Here is a 19,729-nt window from a genome sequence, read left to right as displayed (position 1 = left end):
AACCCAAAAATTGTTTGCTCATTTTTTTGAATGACACAACCCTAATGTCTAAATTGGTACCCATTCTTCTGTATTCACTAATAATGGGGGTTAGGTAGGTGATCTCTCAGTGCACATAGCCCTTTCTAACTTTAGCTCCTTCATTTCGGGCCTGATTCCATTATCAATTAATTTCTCCGCAAGCAGTCTGCACCTCGTTTCCCTGTTTAGCGTAGGCCTGTTAATCTCGACGGCATTCGTTCTAATCATTCCCGAAGGACTAGAACATTACACTGTTCATGAACCGATAGGTCTATGGCTCTTGGCTGGTTTTATCGTGTTATTCAGCATTAATTCTATTACTTCCATAGTCGGCTCCAACACGAGCGTTCCATCCCAATTCGAACAATCCTTCCAGCTATCGCACTTGAGTGATGATTTCACACGACCATTGTCGCCTCCAGAATCCGCACAGGCCCAGCCACAACTGGAACCGCCATTAGTTTTTGCAAAATCAGAGAAGAATATGCTGCTAGCACCTTTTAAGAATCCAAGAACTTTAGGACTTATCATTCATGCTCTCACAGACGGTATTGCCTTGGCATCTTCCATAATGTCCGACTCGGACGGATCTGTGGACTTTACTTCTGTGTTCGTGGTTTTTGCCATCTTTGTGCATAAGCTGCCTACTTGCTTCGCATTATCCTCTCTCCTGCTCGCAACCGGAACATCCAACAAAGAAATCCTCTACCATGTTGGAGTTTTTTCATTATCGTCACCGATCGGTGCAGTTTTGACTTACTTCATGGTGGCGTTCGTCATCAATGGTAATTTCAATGAGGCCGCTGGCGAGCTTCTAGTCTTCAGTGGTGGAGCTTTTCTGTTTGTTGGTTTCCATGCTCTTCATGAGACCCTGAATCATAAACAGAGTTCAAAAGATAGAACTTCTCAAACAAAAGGGCTGGGTTTGTGCTTATTGGGAATGATCATACCTGCATTTATTGCACTCGTCAAAGACGAGGCATAAACCTTGTCGCGCTTCTTTATATAATAGACCCATTAGTATACAGCTTGCATCTTATCAAAGATCACTTGCGCTTAAGAGCTTTGCGGTTCAGCCACTTATCCTTTTTCGATCGGATGTTACTTGTTGGAACGCTCAACAGACCCCTATTCTTACTAAGAACCTGAACTCGCACAGGACCTTTCCTGACCACTTTCTTACTCATTCCACGAGCTTCCTTGAGCTTAGCTGTCAACAACTCTTTTCGAGTCATATCGTTTTCCTCATCGTCAAAAACGATTTTTTTGGGCTTTTCGAACTCCTCTTCTGTGTCGTATTTTTGCAACAGATCTTGCGGAAGAAATTTCGGGGTTTCTTCAGCTTTTTCGGCCCGTTTTTTGCGCTGTTCAGCCTGCTCGCGGTTTCGTTGTTCAATCTGCTTTCGCTTTTCTTTTCTTTGTCGTTCTATATCTCGAAGAGCAGCACGCTCAGCTTCAATTTTCGCTATCACTTTTTCTTTTCCCGTAAGCAAAGTTTCCTCTTCAGGGGCTTCATCGCTATCTTCTTCTTTGTCGACTTTGAGATTTAAATTTTTGGATTTAGTCTCGTTGACTCCCTCAAGCACATTGTCATCTAACTTCTTACGACTCCTCAAATTCCTGCTTGACATTAATAATGTGGATATTTTTTAGCAAAATTTTTTTTGTTTGATCTCGATCTTCGTCTATCGACGCGACTAAAGATCTGACCGACAATCAAGAAGCCCCAGTGCGCAAAGAATCTTATACCAGAGTATCACAACAATATCGCCATTCCCTGTGTAATATAAAACTATGCTGAAAATGACGAGAAGTATGACTACCCCTAGAGTGAAGTAAAGTTTATGAGCACTCACAAAACTCAAAATTGGGGATGGTAGCTCAGGGGCTTCTTCACAAATTGTACGGCAGACGGCTTCTCCCAGGTTCCTTGTTAGTGTCTCGTCGATGATGCTGTTTCCATCTCCTGACTCTAATAAACTTTGAGTACTCAAGAATTCTTCATAATCTTTATATTTCCTTGGAATCTTCTTAGATTCTTCATACCTGGAGTTGTTTCTGGGCTGGTAGCCCTCTGGAAGACTCGATTGGTGGGCACTAGAAGTGGAAGGTTGCGCATCAGTAGACCCGTACGTTGAAGCCGACATATTAGATTATCCAGTTATATTAGGCGCCCAACCCCCTTTTTTCCAAAAATCCTGTTTTTTAAAATACAGGGGCTTGCATTGCAGTACATAGACTCACACCAAAATTCTAACTGCGAGTATAAGGGCCAAAATGATAAGGAGAAGAGAGCCCACTATGCGAAACCCATACCTGTTACTGGAAACAAATCTCTTCAAAGCTTTAACGTGATGATGGTATCTAAGCTCGTGGTTTCTGGTAGAGGAAGCACAGTCTGCCTCACAGACAGGCAAGATTGGTCTGGTTTCTTCGTCTGTAGCCCCCGACGTCAAATAAGACCTTAGGGAATCAACAGCAAGAATGTTTCTGAATGAAGGGCAATTCTCTGATGCCTTATGTTGAGGGGTATCGTTTGCTGATGGAACGGGACTTATAGAAACTGGTATCATATTTTCCACGTGAGATACCATACTACGCAAAGAACCTCGCTGGCTTCCATAATCATTTGTGGAGCCATAATGTATCGGCTCTTCCTTTAACTTAGGAGAAGGTGATGCAGAACCTATATCAGATAAGTTGTCAAAAGCAGTTTTGATCTTTTTGGGCGACTTCGACCTTGTTGGAGTTGACATCCGGCTTTGAAGCCTGTTGAGAGTGGAAGTAATAGAGCTTGAAGACCTAGGTCTTCCTTCCTTATGGTATCCTCTCAAGGGATTCAAAACCATACGAAAATAAATCAGGGACAAGTTTTGGCGCCCATTGGGGGATTTTAGGGATACGCGACATAGTCTAATGTCGTACACTGCCATTTAACTATTTATAGTCTCGCTAGATTTATCAAACTTGAGACCGTCGTTGCCGTTTATTGCTGACTTCGGCTTCGGAACCAGACTTTTCTACGATACGCTTTAACATTGCCTTTCCTTTCAGTTTACCACCTCCACTGATGTACTCAAGGCGGTTCAAATTGAAACGCAGTGTTTCGGCCAACAGTTCGTCCTTAAGGCCGTCAAGCCGGTACCAAACATGATACTTGGTAAGCCTCTTACCCGTTGCAAAAATATCCTTCATCTTCTGTTGTACCTCTGGAAGCGGATTTGCGCTGTTTTTGATTAGTTCTGCAAATTTGTAAGGAACTTCCACCAATCTCAAAGTGCTGGTTGAATATATTGGGACAGGCTTGACATCCTCATCTCCAAAATCCTGGGGTTCCAAATCCTCGTCATTGACCTGCTTGGAAGTTCTTGTTTGTCTTTTTGCCGGTCCCCAGTTCCGTTTAGCTTTCCTCTTCTTTTTGGTGGTCTTCTTTTTATCTCCCGCTTCTTCAGCTTCTTCATGCTCTATTTCCCCATTCTCTTCGTCTTCCTCTTTTATCTCAACACTCCGCTCTGATTGCTTTTCCAGTTCTTCCTTTTCCTTTTCAGCTCTCAGTTTTTCTTCTTCCTCCCTCTTTTTTCGCATTTCATAGGCATCGATCTCACGCTGATTGTGAACCATAACAAAAGAGATCAGCAATTCAACGAACATTTTTTTGTATTTTTTTGACAAGTCTGAAGATGATGCTGAAGGAGGAGGAGATGCGGACACTGCCGGTTTGAGCGAGCCTTCTTTTGAGTTATCATCCAGGGGACGGTCATCGTTCTCATCATCAGCTTTGTCTCTTTCGTCAATAATTTCGATAATTGAGTCCTTGGGGAAATAAAATCTTGAGGAGTTATTTTCGTGAAACTCAATAATCAGGGTAGCGTCCTTTGTGTACCTCTCTTGGAAAGCCGTTAGCCGGTCGTCTCCAGCAAGCAGCTTCTCCAATTTAGCTTTTTCTTCCTGTCTCTTCTTTTCTCTCTTCTCTCTTCTTTCTCGTTCCTTGTCCATTTCAAACTCGTCGCCAAAGTCTATAGGGCCAAGGTTCAATTTTTGCCGTTCCTGACGTTCTCTTTCTAACCGTGCCCTGCGTTCCTTGCGCTCTTGTCTTTCTCTTTCCTTCTCCAATCTCTCCTGCTCTTTTTGAAGCTGCTTTTTCTTTTTCTTTTCTTCTTTTTCTTTGGCTTTCCTCTCCTTCTCCTCTTGCTTTAAACGCTCCCTCTCCTCTCTGGTAAGCTGTCTGCGTTCACCAGTTGCAGGATCCTGGGCTCTTCGAAGAAAATCCTGTCTTTCTTGGTTCTGTTGTTGAATTCTTTGGTAGTAGCTTGCTGGATTCCCCATTTGACGAGCTCTTTGAATGTAGCGTTGAAATTCTGCTATCTGGTCGCTGGAAGCGTTACCAGATGCAACAATTTTCATTAGAGAGCTGAGATGTGGATCTGAGCGGGCAATGAGATTCAGATTTTGGATCATCATTGCATTTTCAGGGTTGGCCATTAAATCGTTAGACTTTCCGTCCTCAGCTGGTTTTGGCGGCGCTGGCTCGGGAAGGGACGCAGGAGGCGGCAGTGGCTTGACTATTTTGGGCGAAGGGGCAACAACAGACGGTTCCTTTTTGACTGGTGTTATTGAGTTGTTCTTGACAGGATCACAAGGCTTGCTCAGTCTTTCATCTCGAAGTTTTTGTCTTTCCTCTCTTCTGCGTTCCAACTCTTCGAAATACCGCTTTTCCTTCTCCTCCTCTTTCAAAATAAACAGTCGAATCTCAAAAGTATGCGGCCCGGCAACGAGCTTCATGTCGCACATCTTGCTGAGTCGGTCTTTTTTGCGGCCATCTGCAGGAGTCATGTATTGTTCTCGTCTAGTCCAGAAAGTCTTGAAAACGTTATGAAGCCAATGATGACGAGACACTATCAGCGAATTATACAGAGTAGCAGAATCTCTGATCGAAAGAGGGTTGTCTAGCTGTTCATAATTTGGCTCCTGCTGAGACAAAGGAAGATGTTGTATGACTTTGAACGGTCTGTTGAGACGTTGTTTGTATGCTGCTTCCTTGTCTATTACTTCGGACTGCTCGATAAGAATAACATTGTTAGATCGGCTCAGTTTGTGTTCGGTCGTGGCAGTGCTCACTCCAGCCTCGAACGACGAATTCGGGTTGGTACCAGACATAAATAAAATATATTTCTCGCTTGTATTTTCACCCTTACACCTGTAGTTTTAAGTTGGCACGCTTTAGATCAAAACATCTTTATGGGCACTCGTTTAGCATCGCAGAACGGCCTTGATCTGGATTCTTTCACCAAGAAGCTGAAGCTACCCTATAAACCTGATTTGGAACAGTATGACACAGGTGCTATAGTACGGGTGAAACTTCGCAACTTCATGTCGTACTCGCTCACAGAATTTCACTTTGGCCCCAAAATAAACCTGATTATAGGACCTAATGGAACCGGAAAGTCCACTTTTGTCTGTGCCATATGTATTGGACTGGCAGGAAAGCTTGATTATCTTGGTAAGAGTTCTATGAATTTGGATCAATTTATCAAATCGGGTCAAAAAGAGGCCAGTATTGAATTAGAACTCAAGGCTGCTGGGCAGTTTGAAACGGTCACAGTTGAGAGAGAGTTTGTAAGAAAAGGAAAAACAAGCTGGTATATTAACAAGAAGCCTTCGAACGAGGCTCAAATCAAGAAATTGCTGAAAGACTACAATATCCAGCTCGACAACCTGTGTCAATTTCTGCCTCAGGATAGGGTGGCAAGATTCGCGTCACTCAGACCTGAAGAACTGCTCAAGGAGATTGAACGAATATACGAAAACGGTGAGCTTCTGGAGCAGCATAACAAATTAATAGAGCTCTATTCTTTGCGTCAAGAAAGAATTAAAGCTATGGCAGACATAGAGTTCCAGCTTTCATCCTTGCGAGAAAAACGCAAATCGTTGGAGGAACGTGCACAGCAATACCATGAGTATCAGCTACTGGAGAAAGAGCTTCAAAAACATGAAACATTACGCCCTTATGTTGAACTGAGTACCAAAAAGCATGCTCGGGAGGAGTTGAAGCAGGAGGCAGAAGAAATGAGCCAGAAAATCAAGGAATTTGACCAACGGATCCTCCCAATGAAAGAGAAACTACAACAATTTCAGCGTAATTTGGGCAGTACTGAGACGCGAATAAACGAATACACTTCTGCAAAAGAGAAATACACCAAAGAGCTGCACCAGAGTTTGGAAGCTATCAAGGAAGTTAACTCCGATATACAAAAACTGAACGATCAGAGACTCTCAATGGCAATGGATCTCGAAATACACCGCAAGAAATGGCAGCAATTATCTGAAGAGCTTGATACCATGACCCAGAAATTGGACTCGCTTGAACTTCTTAGTGAAGAAGAAACACAGGAGCTGAGGGATCGTAGAGCACTGATTCAAGATAAGCTTTTGGAAGAACAGGAACCAATAGATGGTCTGGAGACAGAGAAAAGAGCACTGATGAGAATCAATGAACAACTAGAGACCCGCATCAAGACGAGCGAGAGCAGTCTGAAGTCTAAGGACCGACTACTTGTTTTAGATGCACACAGATTTGGCAACATAATAAAGGCTGTCAAGCTTTTGAGAGAGCACCGGAAGAAGATGAAGCTAGAATATTTTGAGCCCCCAATTATCTCGTTGACTGTCACCGATGCAAAGTATGGGCCCGCTTTGGAAAGGTCCATTCGATTCCAAAATCAATGTGCTTTCACTGTGCGCAACAATGAGGACTACCAGAAATTGGCACGCTTTCTCTATAACGAACATCCTGACATTGGGCGCAACATTGGTATCCGTACCTTGAGTGAAAACTTTAGTTTTCAACCGCGCATCCACAGGGAAGAAATTAAGAAGTATAACTTTGATGGTTACTTGGTAGATTTCATTGAAGGCCCCAGGGAGGTGATTCAAATGGTATGCGAGAATGATAGAATCCACAATATCCCTGTGTCTCATCGCGATATCGATGCGTCCATCAAAGATACACTCTCTTACAAGATCCGAAACGAGAACTTTCCTATGAGCGAGTTTATTGCTGGCGAGGCCTATTATTCGTTTAATAAGTCGAGCTACGGGTCTAAACAGGTCACCGCGAACATCAGAGGCTTCTCTTCAAGCCGAATCTCCATCTTCTCAGGCGGTTTACCGGATGATAAAAGATTGGAAATCCAACATCAAATCCATGAGTGCAGGCACAAAATATCAGTAAATAATCAAACACTGGGGAATCTTTTACAAAAGATCAAGGAAAAACAAGGAATGCTCAAAGATTTGGTTAAGGAACGAGACGACTTGACTGCGAAAATTAGTCGGCAGACTAGAGCAGAGAAGGATAGGGAAAAATATGTCACCCACATTGAAACATTCAAAGACAGAATGAGGGTCGAGAGAAAGGCCATCAATAAGATAAAGCACAAGGAAATTGAAGGAACTGCCTCAAAATTGGTCACCAAAATAGGCAAACTGGAGAAGAAGAAAATTGAACTTTACGAGCTGATTGAGCCAACCATATCAAAGATATGCGAGCTAGACGAGAAACTACTTGATGCTCAAATTTTTGCGATCCAGGAAAACAACAAATTCAGCACTATCGAGTCCTTAAACGAATCGATCTTGACTAGACGCGAAGAAATGTTAGAGAAAAGAAACGAGCTCAGAAACGCTTATATCAAAGCTAAGGAAGAATACACTCAAGCTCTTAAAGACTACAAAGCTTTGCTAGAGACTTTTTCTGATGAAGATCGCTTAGAGCTCGAAAAACTGGTTGCCGATCTTCAAGAAAGCGAAACTTTGACAGAAGAAGGTGTCAACGCCGAGATCAGTAGAATAAAATCACAGATGCGTTTACGCCGAAATGGTGCGGGAGCAGACTCATTGAAACGCCTGGAAGAGGTGGAGAAAGAAATCCAACAATACGAGGAGAAATTGCCGGAATTTGATGTTGATGTCGGTATTCTTGATCGACAAATTAACGATCTTGTATCGGTATGGAAACCAAAACTCGAATTCGTGATACGAACTATAGCAAGAGATTTCAGTGAGAATATGAAGGCCGTGGCCAGTGCCGGTGATGTGCAGCTTGATGGTGAGTCAGAAAACTTTTCGGAATGGAAACTGAAAATCCTCGTGAGCTTCCGGGATAGCCATGCCTTAATGCAATTGAATGCCGCACAGCAATCTGGAGGAGAAAAATCCGCAACGACGGCTATATTCCTGAACTCTTTGCAGGGCCTTACGAATACGCCATTTCGTGTTGTTGACGAAATCAATCAAGGTATGGACTCAAAAAATGAGAGACTTATCCACGAGTTGATTGTGCGTAAATCTTGCTCGAGAAGTGGCTCACAGTACTTTTTGATCACTCCTAAATTGCTCACAAATCTCTACTATGGCACTGGAATGCGCGTACACTGCATTCTTGCTGGAAGATGGTGTCCCAACTATCAAGATAATGTGGAATTTCTGGAGATGGGGGTCGCAGATAAATATTTTTGAGTTCTTACAATAATACACGTACAAAAAAAAACGACTAAGTTAATAATTTATCGGGCTTTTATATTTTATGGCTGCTTTAGAGCGACAATTTACCAAACTTGCACTTCTTGAAGCGGAACTTGGGGCGTTGGTGGAGGATTTCCACACGCTGAAACAGGTTGGAGATGCTCCTGTTCTCAATTCCAATGACGATCTGATGTTAGCGTTTAGTAAACTTGCAAACTTGATCAAATACATGGAATTGCTCCTGGTTGAGAAGATAGACTCTAGTGGAGCGGGGCCCGAAGTTGATCGATTTCGAGAAGGCGTAGAGGTTTACAATAGACATCTGAACTCAATCAAGGAGGATATTCCGAAGGACGTCAATTTGGAGATTAGTACAATCAGGCTTGACGAAGCCGTTAACAGACCAAGACCGAAGATAAAGAAATCCAAATCTGTGAGATTCAAGGAGAACCTGATAGACCCATCAGAATCACAGAAGCGGGAACAAGCTGCATCATCCTCTCCTTCTAAAGACGAGCCTAATAAAGATTCGCTTTTCGAGACCAACACAGTATACAAGGATGACGGCAGGAGTACGATAGATCCTTTGCGAATGTCCAATAAGCAAATATTTATGGAAAACCAGCAAGAAATTATAAATCAAGATGACATTATCAATTCATTATCGCAGTCGGTCAATAGACAGCACGAAATGTCTTTGCAGATTGGAGAAGAAGTAGGAAATCACATGGTGTTACTTGACGATCTGGAGTCCGGAATTTCAAGAACAAACGCAAAAATCATTCGAGGACGGTCTAACATAGATCGATTCCGGCAGAATTTGAAAGAGCATGGCGACTGGTTCACGATATTCGTGCTCGTGATTATCATGTTCATCCTACTAGTTGTTCTGAAGTGAGTCAACCAGACACAATGCGCATTCTCCCAGGATGTTTATCCTCGGCCATCGAGTAAATCGATTGAAGCTGTTCTGCAGTTTTGGAAGACACCGAGTGAAATTTGAGCGACGAAGTGCTTGAGGACGCTGCTTCAGATCCCGTCGTTGGTGTATCTGATATATAATTGAAATTTGGGTGCTTCGAGGACTGCTCTGTCTGGGCTTGGCGAGGTGCGATAGTGTTTTGCGGGAGGCAGAAAGCAGGGACTTGTTCGATCTGGGGCAACTTTGGAGGTTGCTGATTTGCGGCAGTCAGAATCTTGAAGAGCGAGGCAGAGTCTATCTGATTAAGGTTTTGGGGTGAGTGCAAAGTCGAGCGTTGGTCTTTGGCGTAGCGCTGAGAATTTACGATAGGACAGAATTCGAAATCTTCTTCAGCATCGAAAGATTTGTACGTATTGAGTTTTGCTCTTGCTAACCTAACCTCCTGGAGTCTATGAGAGTCTCTATCGGACATGCTTCTCATTACGACAGGGTATATATCGTCCCGCCAATACCAGAAGAGTTGTAAAAGGAAACTCTGAAAAATTTTGTAAACCCAGACACAATTATCTGACATCCAAAAATGGTGAGAGTACGAACATTGCACACATCACGGTGCAGTTTGAATAGCTCCAAGATGCAATTGCATACAAAATTCACTCTGAGGAGGAAATCAGCCCAGAAAGAAGAAGTTTCAACAGACTCGAAGACTCCCGCAAGAACGCGATTTGCTCCTTCACCTACCGGCTTCCTGCACTTAGGATCCCTTAGAACAGCGTTGTATAATTACTTGCTTGCTAGGGCCACGGGAGGTCAGTTTTTGCTGCGCTTGGAAGACACTGACCAAAAAAGGTTAGTTACCGGGGCCGAAGAGAACATTTATGACACATTGAACTGGCTAGGAATCAAAATTGACGAAGGCCCTACAGTGGGAGGCGCTTATGGTCCTTATAGACAGAGCGACAGATCTGAAATTTATACGCGCTACACTAACGAACTGCTGGACAAAGGGCTCGCATACAGATGCTTCTGCTCCAAATCCAGGCTGGATGGGCTTCGGGACTCTGCAAAACTGCTCAAACCACCCACAACTGTATCGTATGACAGACATTGTTTGAAGGTATACACTAAAGAGGAGTCTGCTGCTAAGGCTGCTCAAGGAGAGGAATTCACCGTGAGATTTTTATCACCAGACAAGTATCAAGAGTTCAACGATTTGCTCCATGGAAACGTCAATTGGCAACCGCAGGTAAATCCATTCGACAAAAGATTTGAAGATCCGGTGCTGCTAAAAAGTGATGGTCTACCTACCTACCACTTTGCCAATGTCGTTGACGACCATTTGATGAAAATCACTCACGTTATTAGAGGAGAGGAATGGCTTGCTTCCACCCCCAAACATATCGCTCTATATGAGGCTTTCGAGTGGAGAAAGCCGAAGTTTGTGCATATACCGTTACTGACGACTGTTGACAACAAGAAGTTATCCAAACGTACTGGTGATATTGACATTATGTCGTTGAAGAGACAAGGTTACCTTCCCGAGGCTCTAATTAACTTCGCAGTTCTTTTTGGATGGGCTCCAAAAAGGGCTCAAGGAGAAAAATCGAATGAAATCTACAGTATGGATTTCCTCGAGAAGCATTTCAACCTTGACGGTCTGACAGTTGGCAATGCCAAGGTGGATTTTCAAAAACTTAATTATTTCAACAAACATTACTTACAACAGAAACTTCAAGATCCCGAATTTCTCGATAGGGCCTCCGCTGATATTTACGCTAAATTAAATCAAGACCGCGGAATCACCCAAGAATATGTGAAAAAGGTGCTTGTGAAAACGGGAAGCTCCCTCACCACGCTTGATTCTGTCTTCGACGAGAGTTTTAAGTTTTATTTTGAACGTCCTACATACACTAGAAAAGGACTCGAAAATGTCCTTAAGCCTGGAGAATATGGGGTCGTGAAGCTGCTAGCAGAGCAAACAGATTTCACTGACCTCAAAGCTCTAATACCCAGGATCATGGCGGTCTATCCTGATATCACGAAAAAAGACATTTATCAAACTATTCGTTATGCAATTAGCGCGGGACAACCAGGAACGAAACTTCCCGATATGATCGAGCTCTTGGGAAATGAGGAAGTGATTGCACGACTAAACTCTCTAAAGGAAATCTTGTAAATCGCGCACTAATTCATCGTCAATTTAAATTATCAAGGAATTTTGGATCGGTAGCCAGTTTCGATTTGAACTTGGCCCACCAGTCGTCAAATTTTTTGATTGGAACCTTATTTGAAGAATCAACAAAAGAACTAAGATAGTCATAAGCGTTCTTGATAATTTTGTTCGAGACAGATTCAACCTGTTCTTTGGTCAACGGTATGTCGTTGATGGAGAGGCTAGGAGGAGCAGGCAAGGACAATTGAGGTGCTTTCGACAGCTTCAATTGCTCTAGCTGAGCAGTAGCTACCGTCAAAGGTTCGATGGAAATACCAATGACTAGTGTAGTGTCCACGGGCGGGGATGAAGGGTCAATCTCTATGTCCATATCTATATCTCCTTCTTTTGCGACTGGCTGTTGTTGCCCTCCGGTTGTATAGGCCTCGGGATTAATTTTGAATATGGCACTTTGCTTGTTTGTATCCAGGCCTCCCAGAAGCCGGAAATCTGCCAAGGGTATGCCGCCTTTTTGAAATTGATAGTATATCAATGCACCATAACTAGGATCAAAAGGTACATTGGGGACAAGGAAGATCGAAAGGTGAGATATCCTGTTAGCCGATATGTTCTCATACGTTGTGACATATTTGAGTGTGTCTATTTGATCAGCCAGCTTAACTGGCCGCCCGGCCAACGTTGTTCCAAACATGAAGTCATTAGATAGCTGCCCTATATTGAATTATTTATTTATTCTGCCATTATTCTAGAAGGTTCAGGTCATGTGACTAGAATTATAACCAAAAAAATACGCGTTCTTTAGACACAAGATGGTTCGCATTGACCAGTTTTTTGGCAAGGCGGCCGTTCAAAAGGTGGGTATCTGGCTATTTTTATATACTGACTCTGCAGAATAAGGGCAGGAAGGCTACATATGATCCTAGCTCCTCGCCAAAAAAGCCACACAGTCAAGAAACGTCTCAGCATATCAAAACAAAGCAACCTGCCAATTCCAGCATCATTTTGGTTGATTCTGAGGAGGATGAAATAGTGAAGCCTCAAAGAAAGCGGAAAGCGGAATTGATTGAAAGCGAGACCGAGGAGCCTATCAAAAAGGAGGCCAAAGTCTTGCCCAAAAAAAGTCCAACTAATACCAAGAGCACTAAACCGCAGGCCGGTACATCAAGCCAATCTAGTCAAACTGCCACCGGACAGACAGCACAGGAGATATTGGAGACAATTCCTGATGCCGATCCGAAATACTTAGAAGTTGATCCGGAGATGGAGAACATGAACTTTTTCCAATTAAAAGCGCGCACATCTGAGGCTCCTGCACCAACAGGAGACAGGGTACTTCCTGAAGGGCGACCAAATTGTCTCAATGGATTGACCATTGTATTCACAGGTATTCTTCCAACCATTGACAGGGATGAATGTGTGCGGATAGCTTCTAAATACGGAGCAAGAGTTACGAAGTCCATCAGTGGGAAGACAAGCTTGGTGGTGATTGGTCACGAGGCAGGCCCCAAGAAAATTAAGATGATAAAGGAGAAAAAGATCAAATGCATAGATGAGGACGGGTTTGTTCAACTTCTTCAGAAAATGCCTGCAGATGGTGGCAGCGGAGAGGCGGCTCAAGTCGCCAAAGCTAAAAAAGAAGAAGAAGAAAGAAAGGCCATCGAGGAAGCAGAAAGGGAAGAGCAAGAGAATAGAAAACGACAATCTCAATTGAGGCAAGAGCGGGCTAGTCAGCCCAGCCAACCGGAAAGGCCTAGTGATAAACCGGACACAGAAAAGCTATGGACGGTTAAGTACGCCCCAACAGATATCAAGCAGATCTGTGGAAACAAGGGTAATGTAGAGCTGTTGCAGAGCTGGTTGGAACACTGGTTCGATAACGCAAAGAGTGGTTTCAAGGGTCCCGGCATACATGGTTACCGTGCAGTTATGATCAGCGGACCTCCTGGAATCGGCAAAACCACTGCAGCTCACCTTGTGGCAAAATCCCTTGGATTTGATGTGATAGAAAAAAATGCTTCTGACGTGCGATCCAAGAAATTGCTGAATGAGCAGCTGCGATCGTCGCTGAGCAATTCGTCGGTAGTTGGTTACTTCAATCAACTCAAAACGCATGACCCAAATAACCGCAGAATAGTCATGATCATGGACGAGGTCGACGGCATGTCGAGCGGAGACCATGGAGGTGGAGCTCAGCTTTCGCAATTCTGTCGTACAACGGAGACACCCCTGATCTTAATTTGCAACGACAAATCGCTGCCGAAAATGAGGACTTTTGATAAAACTTGCTACGATCTTACGTGGAGAAGGCCTACTGGAAAAGAGATGAAGTCTCGACTTATGACGATTGCCCATCGAGAGGGACTGAAGTTGGATCCAAATATCATTGATCAATTGGTGGCTGCCACCAACAACGATATCAGACAAATTATCAATATAATGTCGACTGTTGCACGAACCCAAAAAACGCTCAATTACGAGAACAGTGAGCAGATATCCAAGACCTGGCAAAAGGAGGTGATTTTAAAGCCGTTTGATATTGTTGGCAAACTTTTGAGCGGTGCCAGCTATGGGTCTCATGCCAGATACAATCTATCAGAAAAGATCAATCTTTATTTTAACGACATGGACTTCACGCCGCTGATGATACACGAAAATTACAGAACCACCACCCCGTCGAAGCTGAACGGATTTCCCGCAAACAAGCGGAATCTGCGGCATTTGGAGCTGCTAGAAGAAGCCTCAAATTCCATTTCGGAATCAGACCTGGTCAACCAGCTGATCAGAGGAGGCGAACAACAGTGGTCATTGGCTCCGTTTCATGCTGTGCTGTCCAGTGTGCTTCCTGGCTCCAAAGTTGCAGGTGGCATGCACGGACGTATCATGTTCACCTCGTGGCTTGGCCAGAATTCCAAGAAAATGAAGTATGATAGAATTCTTCAAGATTTGCAATACCATTCCTCTACGAAGACAATGACAAACACACAGGAGCTGAGACTGACCTACATCCCATTTCTGATCAACATGCTATCGGATCCATTGATAAAGAATGGAGCCAGCGGTATCGATCAGGTTTTGGAATTGATGGACGAGTATTATCTCACGAAAGAAGACTGGGACAACTTGATGGAGTTTGGCGTCGGCCCAAAAGGCAGAATGGATCAAAAGCTCAAGTCTGTGAGCTCTGCGACCAAGTCTGCATTCACCCGAAAATACAACTCTTATTCACATCCTACTGTGATCTACAAGACCGGAGATTCAGTTACCAAAGGAAGCCGGGCTCCTGCTCCCAAACCAGATCTTGATGACGTTATCGAGGATGACACAAAAGATGTGCCGGACGACGAGCCGCAAGAAGCGCAAGACGACATTAAGAACGATAAACTTATCAAGCAAGTCAAGAAAAGCACAAAGAGGCGCAAGTAAAGCTGTGAGGACGGATATAGCGTTTACATAATCTACCGATTTTTTTTTATGAAAAACATGCGACGTTTCTACAATAGGTAAACGGAATTTTGCAAGTAAGGGGGGGACAAGAAAACGGGGTAGTTTTTTACGACAAAAAGATTCGATTTTTTCACCTTGCAACAGTTACCTAGGCTGATTCGACTCACTAATACGTGCATCTTGTCAAGATGACAGCGCCGCCTCTTTTGCGTCCTCCAGGGTCAAATCCCAAAAATGCTTCACGTCGCCATAAGCTGCCGTCGCTCAAAATTTCTACGCCGTCAGGCCAAAACCAAACGCCCCGGCTTCAAGATGGTAGCAATGCTCAATCTACAAAAGAATTCGATGCCACGGATCCAGTGATTGTGAGACAGTATGAAGTCGTCACATCAGAGAATATTGTCCGTCATTCGAGCGATTCAATGACGGACTCAAATCCTTCAATCGTGAGCAGTAAGAGCACGGATACCTTAATCACCGAACTGAGCAACCTCAATTTCACGAGCAAGGATATTGACCCGAACGCCAAATTAATGAAGTGCTCCCTTGAAGAATTAGATGAAGAAGATTGGCGACGGCTAGCTGAACTCAACCAAATTCGCACACTGGAGGTGCTAGGAGAAGGGAATGGAGGGTCTGTCAAGAAGTGCGAGCTTGCCACAACTCAGCAGGTGTTTGCTCTGAAAACGATTACTGTTGATCCATCACCTAGTTTCCAAAAACAAATAGTGCGAGAACTCAATTACAACAAAAAGTTTCGGAGTGATTACATTGTTAAGTATTACGGGACATTCATTAATTCTGCGGATGCGTCGATTTGTATCTGCATGGAATATATGGGTGGACGGTCCTTGGACGCGATATACAAACAGTTCAAGAAAAAAGATATGAGGATCGGAGAGAAAGCATTGGGAAAAATGGCGGAGAGCGTGCTTCGAGGCCTTTCCTACCTGAACCAGCAAAAAGTGATGCACAGAGATATTAAACCTCAAAACATATTACTAGACTCTAAGGGGAACGTGAAACTTTGTGACTTTGGGGTCTCCGGAGAAGTGGTCAACTCGCTCGCTACTACTTTCACCGGAACCTCTTTCTACATGGCGCCAGAACGTATCAGAAATGAACCTTATACCATAACCTGTGATGTATGGTCACTTGGGCTGACTTTGCTCGAGGGAGCAATGGGTATGTTCCCCTTTGCAACAAAGGATCCAAATTTGCAAATATCTCCAATTGAGCTTCTTTTGATAATATTAGAGTTCGAACCAGAACTCAATGACGAACCCGAAGAAAATATCACCTGGTCAGCAAGTTTTAAAGACTTCATCAAGGTCTGCTTGACCAAGGAAAATCGCAAACGGCCTAGTCCACGGCAAATGTTGGAACATCCTTGGATGCGCGGCCAAATGACCAAGAAAGTTCGTATGGACAAACTGGTCCAGTTCTGCTGGGAAGACTAGACAATTGTTAGCTACAAGGTACGCCAAAGCTCTCAGGTCAACGTGTCTTTACTCATATAATTTAAATCATGCTATCAATCTTCTTCGTTGTAGAGATGCTTTCCGAGATATTCTGATTCATTTGCTTATTCCTTTTCCTCATTTTGTCGATCGTGTCCTGTGCATTTTCTCTCACAACTCGTCTCTTTCTTGGATATTCGTCTTCATCTGAGCCAAGAGAGTCTCCATATCGCTTGCGTGTTTCCTTCTGCAGGAGCCTGATGTACTCAGTCTTCTCCTTGTCCAACTCATCGCGTTTGGCTTCCAAGTCAGCAAATAACTTCTCAAACTTGCGCTTATTAAGCTCATTTTCAATCCTAAGCTCTTCATATCTTTCTTCAAACTTTGTGTTTATTAGTTCTTGAGATGCTCGAAGATTAAGAATCTCACCTTTAAGATCAGTAAGCTTGTCCATCACTGTCTCTCTGCTTTCAGTCTTGAGCTCGCGAATGAGATTCTCCAGAAGGCGAAATTTCTCGTTCAATGTTCGCTCCAAACTGTGGGGAGAACTAATTGGCTGGACAGGGTCGATTTTTATCCCTTCAGTGGGCCTTACCTCTTGTTTAGTTTCTTGCTCTGACGCAATGTCCTTATTTTCGTTGTACAGCACAGATTGCAAGAGTTTGGAGCCAATTGAGGTCAAAGACCCCAAAAGACTGTCATGGGCACGACTGGAGGTTGGCTTTGTCACTCGCGAGCGCCGATCTGTTAGCGGATAGCGTTTCTTCTTGATGGAACTTAGAATATCATCAGTCTCAAAGCGTCTAGAGTCTGGAATACTGCGAATGGGCGACTCACCGAAGAGTTCGTATGATTTTTTTTCATGAGCGGATGGTCGCAAAATAGACCTAGGCGATTCATAGCGCGTTTTGAGGCTTGATCCGATGGACGATCTGTAGCGGTCCGTCTTCAAATTCGTGCTGCTATTGTTCTCCAAAAACTCGCTTGCTGCGGTAGACCGTCTTCGTTTCTCATAGTCTGACAGCTTTGTGTCTCTTGAAAATCGGACGCGCTCCGAAGTGGGTGTCCTTGAGAAGTTGACCATTTGATAAAATAAAATATTCCAGACGCGTAAATTTTGAGATTCGGAACTATAAAAGAATCCTCGTATGGAGTCTCCCGCAGTTTTACCAATTTCTCTGAAGCCATCCAACCTTCGACCTTTGGCATACCGCGTGCTTTCAAAGAAACATGGCTTGAATATCCAGTCAAGTGCGCTGGAGAAGCTGAGCGAGTACGTGGGGAAGAAATTTGGCCAGGAATGGCGTGGGGCTAAAACTATCACTTTCCTAGAGGAAGTCGCCAGGCTATGGAAAGAGCAAAATAAAGGTTTGTTTCTGGATGGAGATAACATTGATATTGTGATCAAGGAGATCTCATTGAGGCATGAGAAACAAGAAAATGCCAGCAGACAGAGCTCGGCCATCGAGCCAAAAACGAATTTGGCAGGTCTTGTGAGCAATGAGCTGCGGGAAAGCCAGTCATTTGAGGTGCACGAAGACCCGCTTGAACCTGCCGCCCTTGAACAGGTGCAATGGAAGGATTTTTTCAAGGCTGTGGACATCAAGAACTACAGGCGATACAGATATAATCATGTGCGCAAACAGTTCGATGTGTTGTCTGCCGATGCTGAGGGTGACAAACTGGTCCTGCCGTCGACACAAGATGCCGTTAACTTGTTCATCCAGCGATTTCATCTTCTCAAAGATAGACTCCTGAGGAACGAGAACTTCCAGCCGACGACGTTCAGTGCTGTCAATTCATTTACAAGCAACGGACCCAAAGAGGTTGAGAACCAGCAAGTGACATCGATCAAGAATTTGTTGGGTCGGCACGGGCAACGATTTTTCCTCTTTGGATTGTTGACTCGGAGCGCGCTGGGTCTATGGCAACTTCAGGACGATACTGATTCGATAGAGCTTGACCTTGGGCAGACGCTGTTTCCTCAAAATTGCTACTTCACTGAGGGGAACTTCATCATCTGTGAAGGTATTTATTCCAACAGCGGCAAGTTTTATGTTAGCACCATGATTCATCCTCCAGCGGAAAAAAGAGAGACGTCTTTGGAAGTTCTGGGTAAGATGGACTTCAACTCTGTATACAGCAACAGCGGTCGTATTGACCCTGTACTACGCTCAAAATTATTGCGTTTGGAGAAGGATCTGGCAGACCACAAGTTCATTTTTCTAGGGGCTGATATTCACCTATCTGATGCGAAAGTGATGGAAGGCTTAAAGAAGCTACTTGGTAAACTCAACGAGGAGCTCGAAATGGGCTCTTCGACACCTGTTGCCCTAATTTTCAATGGGTCTTTTACGTCGCGGCCTTTCAAGTCAACCCAGGTTTCGTACAACAGCCAGGTCACGTCGTCAGGGGAGTACAAGTCCTATTTCGATTCTTTAGCATCCATTCTTGAGCCACTTTCTGAACTGTGTGCAACCTGCAAATTTGTGTTCGTTCCAGGAGACAATGATCCCTGGTCGTCAGTTGTCACCAAAGGTTCCAATTCTGTGTGGCCCAAATTCAAGCTTCCTAAGATTTTTGGAAATCGGTTAACCAGACTGGTGAAAGATATAGAATGGTGCTCCAATCCATCAAAACTAATCTATTTGACCCACGAGGTTCTAGTTGTCCGCGATGACCTAGCAGGACGGTTTCGTCGAAATGATATAAGCCACATCTCAAAGATCAAGGAAAACACCGAAGCAGACGAAGAGCAGCTGGAAATCGACAAGCTCTCAAAATCCAAGATCTCGCCAGACGTGCTTGAGGCCAGAAAGGTCGTCAAGACATTGCTGGACCAAGGATATCTCTCGCCATTTATCCAATCCATCAGACCGCTGGTTGCCAACTACGCTAATATGCTAAACCTGATACCCCTTCCTACGCTCTTAATGCTTGCAGACACAACATGTCCGCAATTTGATCTCATCTACGAAAATTGTCATGTCCTAAACCCAGGAAAGTTCTTCGACAACAATAAGTTCAACTACATGGAGTACTATCCCTCATCTAGAAAAGCCAAGTTTAGAGAGCTGTATTAATCGTATGGATATTTCTTAATTGAGTTCGTAACGTGATAAGGCATGCAGTAGACAGGATCCACGGGAACCAGGTCCTCGTATCCAAGCAGAGACAATCCTGCGA

At 43.9% G+C, this 19,729-nt stretch overlaps 14 protein-coding genes across 14 annotated transcripts; 7 read left to right on the top strand and 7 right to left on the bottom strand.

Annotated features, from left to right (window-relative positions):
• Positions 1 to 83: 83 nt before the first annotated feature.
• KL911_000685 (uncharacterized protein) lies at positions 84 to 1,006 on the top strand (the record flags this gene model as incomplete). Its single annotated transcript, XM_043200966.1, has 2 exons — positions 84 to 94; positions 184 to 1,006. 2 exons carry the CDS (start codon positions 84 to 86, stop codon positions 1,004 to 1,006), a joined length of 834 nt encoding a protein of 277 aa, XP_043056249.1.
• A 61-nt stretch (positions 1,007 to 1,067) lies between these two features.
• On the bottom strand, positions 1,068 to 1,652 carry KL911_000684 (uncharacterized protein; the record flags this gene model as incomplete). Its single annotated transcript, XM_043200965.1, has 1 exon — positions 1,068 to 1,652. One exon carries the CDS (start codon positions 1,650 to 1,652, stop codon positions 1,068 to 1,070), a length of 585 nt encoding a protein of 194 aa, XP_043056248.1.
• A 66-nt stretch (positions 1,653 to 1,718) lies between these two features.
• Positions 1,719 to 2,168, bottom strand: KL911_000683 (uncharacterized protein; the record flags this gene model as incomplete). The annotated part of the gene is made up of 1 exon (XM_043200964.1): positions 1,719 to 2,168. One exon carries the CDS (start codon positions 2,166 to 2,168, stop codon positions 1,719 to 1,721), a length of 450 nt encoding a protein of 149 aa, XP_043056247.1.
• Positions 2,169 to 2,261: 93 nt separating this feature from the next.
• KL911_000682 (uncharacterized protein) lies at positions 2,262 to 2,954 on the bottom strand (the record flags this gene model as incomplete). The annotated part of the gene is made up of 1 exon (XM_043200963.1): positions 2,262 to 2,954. The coding sequence occupies one exon, from the start codon at positions 2,952 to 2,954 to the stop codon at positions 2,262 to 2,264; it is 693 nt and encodes a 230-aa protein (XP_043056246.1).
• Positions 2,955 to 2,982: 28 nt separating this feature from the next.
• KL911_000681 (uncharacterized protein) lies at positions 2,983 to 5,178 on the bottom strand (the record flags this gene model as incomplete). Its single annotated transcript, XM_043200962.1, has 1 exon — positions 2,983 to 5,178. One exon carries the CDS (start codon positions 5,176 to 5,178, stop codon positions 2,983 to 2,985), a length of 2,196 nt encoding a protein of 731 aa, XP_043056245.1.
• An 81-nt stretch (positions 5,179 to 5,259) lies between these two features.
• Positions 5,260 to 8,538, top strand: KL911_000680 (uncharacterized protein; the record flags this gene model as incomplete). The annotated part of the gene is made up of 1 exon (XM_043200961.1): positions 5,260 to 8,538. One exon carries the CDS (start codon positions 5,260 to 5,262, stop codon positions 8,536 to 8,538), a length of 3,279 nt encoding a protein of 1,092 aa, XP_043056244.1.
• A 67-nt stretch (positions 8,539 to 8,605) lies between these two features.
• On the top strand, positions 8,606 to 9,442 carry KL911_000679 (uncharacterized protein; the record flags this gene model as incomplete). The annotated part of the gene is made up of 1 exon (XM_043200959.1): positions 8,606 to 9,442. One exon carries the CDS (start codon positions 8,606 to 8,608, stop codon positions 9,440 to 9,442), a length of 837 nt encoding a protein of 278 aa, XP_043056243.1.
• A 1-nt stretch (position 9,443) lies between these two features.
• KL911_000678 (uncharacterized protein) lies at positions 9,444 to 9,938 on the bottom strand (the record flags this gene model as incomplete). Its single annotated transcript, XM_043200958.1, has 1 exon — positions 9,444 to 9,938. One exon carries the CDS (start codon positions 9,936 to 9,938, stop codon positions 9,444 to 9,446), a length of 495 nt encoding a protein of 164 aa, XP_043056242.1.
• Positions 9,939 to 10,046: 108 nt separating this feature from the next.
• Positions 10,047 to 11,642, top strand: KL911_000677 (uncharacterized protein; the record flags this gene model as incomplete). Its single annotated transcript, XM_043200957.1, has 1 exon — positions 10,047 to 11,642. The coding sequence occupies one exon, from the start codon at positions 10,047 to 10,049 to the stop codon at positions 11,640 to 11,642; it is 1,596 nt and encodes a 531-aa protein (XP_043056241.1).
• A 19-nt stretch (positions 11,643 to 11,661) lies between these two features.
• On the bottom strand, positions 11,662 to 12,330 carry KL911_000676 (uncharacterized protein; the record flags this gene model as incomplete). Its single annotated transcript, XM_043200956.1, has 1 exon — positions 11,662 to 12,330. The coding sequence occupies one exon, from the start codon at positions 12,328 to 12,330 to the stop codon at positions 11,662 to 11,664; it is 669 nt and encodes a 222-aa protein (XP_043056240.1).
• A 118-nt stretch (positions 12,331 to 12,448) lies between these two features.
• Positions 12,449 to 15,062, top strand: KL911_000675 (uncharacterized protein; the record flags this gene model as incomplete). The annotated part of the gene is made up of 2 exons (XM_043200955.1): positions 12,449 to 12,465; positions 12,542 to 15,062. 2 exons carry the CDS (start codon positions 12,449 to 12,451, stop codon positions 15,060 to 15,062), a joined length of 2,538 nt encoding a protein of 845 aa, XP_043056239.1.
• Positions 15,063 to 15,271: 209 nt separating this feature from the next.
• On the top strand, positions 15,272 to 16,543 carry KL911_000674 (uncharacterized protein; the record flags this gene model as incomplete). Its single annotated transcript, XM_043200954.1, has 1 exon — positions 15,272 to 16,543. The coding sequence occupies one exon, from the start codon at positions 15,272 to 15,274 to the stop codon at positions 16,541 to 16,543; it is 1,272 nt and encodes a 423-aa protein (XP_043056238.1).
• A 61-nt stretch (positions 16,544 to 16,604) lies between these two features.
• Positions 16,605 to 17,627, bottom strand: KL911_000673 (uncharacterized protein; the record flags this gene model as incomplete). The annotated part of the gene is made up of 1 exon (XM_043200953.1): positions 16,605 to 17,627. One exon carries the CDS (start codon positions 17,625 to 17,627, stop codon positions 16,605 to 16,607), a length of 1,023 nt encoding a protein of 340 aa, XP_043056237.1.
• A 64-nt stretch (positions 17,628 to 17,691) lies between these two features.
• On the top strand, positions 17,692 to 19,626 carry KL911_000672 (uncharacterized protein; the record flags this gene model as incomplete). The annotated part of the gene is made up of 1 exon (XM_043200952.1): positions 17,692 to 19,626. One exon carries the CDS (start codon positions 17,692 to 17,694, stop codon positions 19,624 to 19,626), a length of 1,935 nt encoding a protein of 644 aa, XP_043056236.1.
• Positions 19,627 to 19,729: the final 103 nt, after the last annotated feature.

This window comes from Ogataea haglerorum, assembly GCF_019207285.1.
Source record: "Ogataea haglerorum isolate 81-453-3 chromosome Unknown 81-453-3_NODE_2_length_903871_cov_94.662503, whole genome shotgun sequence".
In the NCBI taxonomy this organism is placed as follows: domain Eukaryota; kingdom Fungi; phylum Ascomycota; class Pichiomycetes; order Pichiales; family Pichiaceae; genus Ogataea; species Ogataea haglerorum.
This window is presented reverse-complemented; position numbering and strand designations above follow the sequence as displayed.